The sequence below is a fragment of the Actinia tenebrosa genome, unplaced genomic scaffold, assembly GCF_029948245.1.
Source record: "Actinia tenebrosa isolate PJP-AT-01 unplaced genomic scaffold, QUT_ActTen_1.0 PGA_scaffold14__42_contigs__length_11649687, whole genome shotgun sequence".
NCBI classification, from domain to species: domain Eukaryota; kingdom Metazoa; phylum Cnidaria; class Anthozoa; order Actiniaria; family Actiniidae; genus Actinia; species Actinia tenebrosa.
The window spans coordinates 8,349,206-8,355,755 of NW_028292574.1; the positions used below are offsets into that span (position 1 = coordinate 8,349,206).

Consider the following 6,550-nt stretch of genomic DNA (forward strand, 5'->3'; position numbering starts at 1 on the left):
GCTTTCAAATTCTTTAAAACATACCAGTTTTAAACAAAGGAACTTTTGTATTTCTCGGCAAAACTGTATCCCTTCTTTGAAGCAATCACATTTTCTTAGGTATTTTAGAAGAAAATCTTCTTTGAAGTACTATGCCTCCTAAACTCTTTTCGCAAAGTTTTACTAAAGAGAATAAGATTCGAATTTTGGATAAAAATTTAGCGGAGAATTAGTTCTCAACAAAGGATGTTCTTAGATTCCTGTGCAAACACTTCGGACGTACATATGACAGCACAAAACACACGCCAATACCAAAGTTTTTTCATTATGTAAATAACATTTGCATTTAACTCTATTGAAGCATCCTTCGAAGATTATGCTATACATTCCAAAGCCTAAGAATAGCAGCTGGTCAATGCCAAGTGGGAATCAAATGCTAAAAGTCTGTCGAGATTCTATGTGAGTTTAGACACTTACGTCACTGTAACTCGTACGAAAAAGTGTTTTTAAATTTGTGAGAAAGAAGAAAGAAGTGTTGTCGTAAATTCGAGTTTTTCTATAGTTTCAAAGAAATTTAATTTAACTAAACAAACAAAATCTTGAAGAAACCGTTGACTACACTTCTGTAAAGTTTGCACCATCGCTCAGTAAAGATGCCTACTTTAGCTGCAACCACCGCAATGGAAGCTGGAAGTTCTATTTTGAGTACTGTATCTTCAAGCTTATCGACAGAGAATGGAACAAGCGGTACTCCATCAGATGAAACTAATGTGCTTGTTGGCATAGTTGTTGAGGTGGTGATACTAATTCTGGTATCAGGCAATCTTTTGATGGTCTTGACTCTCGTCCACTACAAGCCGTGGTCCATAACAGACCTTCTTCTATTTTCTCTCTCGTTCTCTGACTTCATCAATGGTGCTATTCCAGCTCATATTTTAAACATCGTGAATAGTTTTTATGGCCAAAATTCTTGGTCTTCAGGACTGTGTTCGGCGTTTATTTGGATGACATTTACTTTGCGAATGATATCAGTGTTTACTATCACACTCATATCTGCGGAACGAATGCTTATGTTAACCCGTCCTCTTCATCATCACAGTGTTATAACGATAGGGAAAGCTCGTATCGCGGTCGCAAGCGTATGGGCACTCGCCATATTCATAGCAATCCTCCCTTTTATTGGAGCAGGAAAATCTGGTTTCGAAAATGGGTATTGCTATTACCAACTGTACAATCTAGGAATTGCATTTGGGTATATCATTGAAACAATTGGAGTCATCCAACTCGTTCTTGTACTAGCTTGTTTTATTGCGATACGTCTGTCCAGTGGAAAGTTTATCAAACGGCAAAGTGTCATGGCGGCTGCGAACCAAACAGGAGCAAGAGACACACAAGGAAAGGCTCAAGAAACAGCTGGAATCAAACAAGTCAAACAATTGTCCAAAATGATGGGGATTGTAGTCATTCTGTACTATATTAGCTGGCTGCCATATTTGGTAAGTTGGTGGACTTCGTTTTTTACTTCTTTTTTTTCTTTTCTTTTTTTTTTTTCTCCCCCTTTCTCTCGACGTTTTTATTTCATTTTCTTTTTATTTCTCTAAGAATTCTCTTTATTATTCGTAAAAACAAATTTTCTCAGGGCGCCATGATTATTTTATGTTCTTTAAGTTCCGTCATTTGCCGTTTGTTGATATATTTGTCAGGGGTTGATATTATCAGTGCCGTTCATTTGAAGAAATTTCATTTCAAGAAATTGAAATTTCTTTTCTTAACTTTACTTCCGTTGTCATTTCTTCCTCTTTTGTTCTTCTCTTCTCTTCTCTTCTCTTCTCTTCTCTTCTCTTCTCTTCTCTTCTCTTCTCTTAATTATTTACCTTCCCTTATTTCCCCCCGGCTTACCCTTTAATTTGTTCTTTTGTTGTTTGTTGTTTTTTCATCGCCTCCTTCACAACACGAATCATCATCAACCACATTTTCATTATCTACTTTCCGGCTGTAATAAAGCCATAGTTTACCGGCTATTAAGAATAAATTCAATCTATCACAACATTCAAAGTATAACACCATTATTATTTCAGAGGGACTTACGAAGTGATTGCAAAGAGAGCTTTAATCAGTTCAATAACACCGATATCATTTTAGTTTCCTAAAGGTAGATGAATACAAAAGATAACCGCTTGCGAAGATGATATATCAAAAATTCAATTTAACTTTTCTTCTAATTGTCCCGCCTATAGCATTAGATTAAAAACAAAAATGAAACAATTCGTGCTGAACTCGAAATCTTGATTGCATATAAAAAAAGCCGAGTGTTGATGTAATGAAATTTTATCTTTCCAATTCATCCTAAAGTACTACGGTTCTGTGCTATAAAACAGATCTAGTTTACTTTACAAAAATGCCTACTGTTTGCCTAAAGAATGAGTTTTGACAGCTGAATCTTTGTGCAAAGAATTTTAAAGAAGTCGAAACCCGTTTGCATATGAATTCGTGCTAAAAAAAAATTAAAAGCTTTGACACTTTGTAAATGCTCTATAAAATGAGAATTAAAATTGGTATTTTGAGGGATTTCCGTCGGTAAAAAAAAATTTGGATAATTTTTTTTTTTTTTTTTTTTTTAACAGATTAACTGTATTATGGAAGATGGAAATTTAATTTTGAGCTTAAGAAGTGTATTTAAAATATTTATATAAGTTCCATTGTCGCACGTAAATAACAATCGTAAAAAGCAAACACTGCTGATATTGTGTAATTTTCATTTCTTAGAAAATTGAAAAACTAGAATTTTCTCTCTTTTCTTTCCTCTTCTCCTTCTCCTTCTCCTTCTCCCTCTCCTTCTCTCTCTCCTTCTCCCTCCTAATTCTTCCTTTTCTTCTTCGTTCTTCTTCTTCTTCTTTCTTTTTCTTCTTCTTCTTCTTCTTCTTCTTCTTCTTCTTCTTCTTCTTCTTCTTCTTCTTCTTCTTCTTCTTCTTCTTCTTCTTCTTCTTCTTCTTTAATTTATCGTTTTCGTCACGTAAGTGCAAAAATTCGAAATCCCCTACCACGTATCGTGCTACCGTCCAATGAATATCTAAGTTTGACCAACTTCTTCGTTTTGCACATTGGCTTTCAGTTGATCAACTTGGTTGGTTTAGCTCGTGGTCATCTTTCTCACACTGTAGAAGTCATAGTAGGCTTCTTTTCATTGGTCAGCGCGATCATCAACCCTATACTATACGGCAAGATGAGCCTGCGATACAGGCGTGGCTACCTATTCATTTTTAGGAAGATCATGTCCATCTGTGGAGGAGGGAAGCCGGATGGTCAATTCTTTGGTTAGTGAAATTGAAATTAATTTCCTATGTACTGTATGAAGCTTTAATTTTAAGTCATTTTTGTAATGAGAAGTTTATCTTTTGCATCTTTTGTTTTTATATTTTTCCTCCAGTCCTTCGTCCCATATTTTTCGTGGTTCAATTATTTTTCTTTTTTCCCCTTTCTCCCGTTCTTTTCCCTATTTCTTTTTCTCTATTTTTCCTTTACTTACTTTTCCTTCCTTCCTTCCTTCCTTCCTTCGTTTTTTTTTTTTTGTTTTTTTGTTTTTTAACTTTTTTTTTTCTCATTTCCTTGCTCCTCTTTTTTCATTCTTTGCATTTTATCCATTTTTTTTCATTCTCCCTTCTTTGTTTCTTTTTCCAATTTTCCTTCTTCCCATTTTAAATTCTTTACTCCTTGCTCTATTTTATTCTTATCATTTCTTTCCTGTGTTCCGTTATTCCGTTAATATAATCGAGGAAAAGCTGATTTTCATTGAGCTCAAACTTGCAACATTATTCATTTCAGATGGAAAGCGTCGCGGTTCGCAAGCAACTGCTTATTCAATCCAGTCTTTCACCGCGAAGCGAGGCAGCCTTGCTTCTATTAATCGTATACATACACAACACGTGAATACTGCATTTGTGGAAGATGAAGAAAACCACAACCACAGTCTTAAATATTCATCTCATTGTGTAATCGATGGTGATGATGATGACGATGATAATAATCCGAATGGGATAGCAATTTTTCCTGTAGAAGAAATGACTCCAAGCGAGCTAAAAGACGATGAAAGTTATCATGACAATGATGAGACCCAAATCTCTATATGCCCGTTTGAAGAAAGTCTTCGGATTCGTGAAGCAAATAAGAAAACACCAGAAACAGAAATACAGGAAAGCACCAAAGAAAAGACAATAAGTGACGCTTCTGAAGAAGACATAGCAATATGTCCGCTTAGTGAGAGCATAATGGCACACTTTGAGGACATCCAGAAACTTGTTTCTGAGGAGGATAGTGAAGATGGCGATGACAGCGATGATGGTAGCAGGGGGATAGCTATTACTTCAAGGGAAACAATGGCAAACGATGGAGACTCAAAGAACATATACAACCAAGATGAGAATTATTCTATTGCAAACAAAGGATTTATTGGGGATGAAGAGGATAAAGTTAAGGATAATATTAGCAAAAGTAGTTATAATGACGAGGACATAACTGACTTGCTTGAAGAAGTCAACAAGAATGACAGTCCATCGAAGGGGCATTTCTTCGTTGATGATGTTGTCAAGCTTTTACAAGAAGATGAACAGCGTAAGAGTCGAATAAACAACAAAGATTCGTATGAGTTACTTCCAGATACTTTAAATAAAGATGCCAAAGAGAGAAAGGATGTTATTCAAGAACGGTTACATGACGGATTCGTAGGAAAGAAAATAACTGAAAAAGATGTAGGTATAGAAAGAAGAGATAAAAACGAAGAAACGAATAAAAGTGGAGACTGTCGAAATGATATGGAAAGACAAGGAGATGAAAAGATTAATGATGAAGACAATGAAGATGAGGAAGATTATAAAAAGCATGATGAGGAAGAGGATGGTGAAGAAGACGAAGAAGAAGACGAAGAAGAAGACGAAGAAGAAGACGAAGAAGAAGACGAAGAAGAAGACGAAGAAGAAGACGAAGAAAAGAAGAAAGAAGAGAAAGAAAAGAAGAAGAAGAAAAGAAAGAAAAGAAGAATAATATAAGAATAAGCAGATACGACTAAGAAGAACGATAAACGACTAAGACTAACGACGAAAACTCAATCTCCGCCTCCTCTCCTCTCCTCCTCCTCCTCCCTCCTCCTCCTCCTCCTCCTCCTCCCCCTCCCTCCTCCTCCTCTCCCTCCCCCTTCTTCCCCTTCCCTTTCCCTTTTCCGTGCCCCCCGCTTCCCGCCTCGGGAGGCCCCCATTGTTAACAGTGAAGATGACACTGACGCGAAAACACCAAGAAGAAAGCAAAGCAACCTTGAAATGGAAGTGTATTCTGGGAAAATCACTTGTTTGAAAAAAGACAATTCAAAAAGAAATTACACACGCTCAGTATCAGACCTACTAAGAAAGGAACTCGGAGAAATCTAAGTAGACAAATATTGCAATTAATAATAAGCTAATATAGGAACCGGTTAAACAGGATTACAATCTTCTTGTGTTCAACCAGTTTGTGCAAGCACTTGACTTTAGATTTGAACCTGAACGTAGATGTTATTCCCACTAATTTCTTTTGCGTCTATTTGATTCTATTTAACTGTATCGCGGGTCATTTAAGCTGATTTTAATACAGCCTCGCTATTTATACAAGTATAAAGTTAACCTTTATTTGGTAGTATCGTGTTGTACGGGAATTGTCAGGGGGGGTCTACTTAAATTTAAATTCCGATATGCAGATTCATTCGGCCAGTAGTCGTGTCCTACGATGGTATATATTATACTGTAATAAATATTTTTGTACATAATTATAAGCATTGTTTTAAATATGACAAAAAATTGGAAAGCTGAGTGGCTAGGTTTAGCGTTATGGTTGGGATAGGCAAATGTAATATCATTTGATGCCAAATAGTGCCGGGTTGGAATCTTGCCTGCCATTGAATTTTTTTGAGTGAGGAGAACGAAATTCCTTGAAAAATTTCCCACTCGTGTGTTTGGAAACCTATGACGCACTTGGTTAACCCGTACACCACGATGCTACACTATATATTTAATCTAATAATCCATATTTGTTCTCCCCTATGGATAAACAATCAGATTATGTTGGACCATTTGAACTTTGCCCATGAGGGGTGACCCAGCGCACATGCATTCAGCTAGTATTGCTGCACGCACTAAAACCTAAGAATAGTCCCCTTCACAGTTCCCTGCGCCATTTTGAAAGGTAGCCGAGCCTTTGCATCGAAGCGAATTAAACGGTGAGCTTGCAATGATAGAGACCTTTTTTAACACCTTGGACAATTATTCACTAGGTCCCTATCATTGCTACCTCACCGTTTGTCTCGCTTCAATGCAAAGAAACGGCTACCTTTCAAGATGGCATAGGGAACTGTGAAGTGGACTATTCGTGACTTCGGCCTCAATGCACCAATGGAATTGAACCTGTGTTTCTTGATTATACAAAATTTATTTATTCAGAGTTGTCTCTTCTCAGCATTAAATCAAAGGATGGATATACAATTTAGCAATTCAAACTGATTTTGAAATTTTAAAGAAATTTACTTGAACGAACATTATTTAATTATCAA

The 6,550-nt window shown here is 36.4% G+C and overlaps 1 protein-coding gene across 1 annotated transcript; it reads left to right on the top strand.

Annotated features, from left to right (window-relative positions):
• The first annotated feature begins 346 nt into the window (after positions 1-346).
• On the top strand, positions 347-5,021 carry LOC116292204 (uncharacterized). The gene is made up of 3 exons (XM_031699466.2): positions 347-1,475; positions 3,092-3,293; positions 3,802-5,021. The coding sequence occupies exons 1-3, from the start codon at positions 633-635 to the stop codon at positions 5,019-5,021; spliced, it is 2,265 nt and encodes a 754-aa protein (XP_031555326.2). The 5' UTR covers positions 347-632.
• Positions 5,022-6,550: the final 1,529 nt, after the last annotated feature.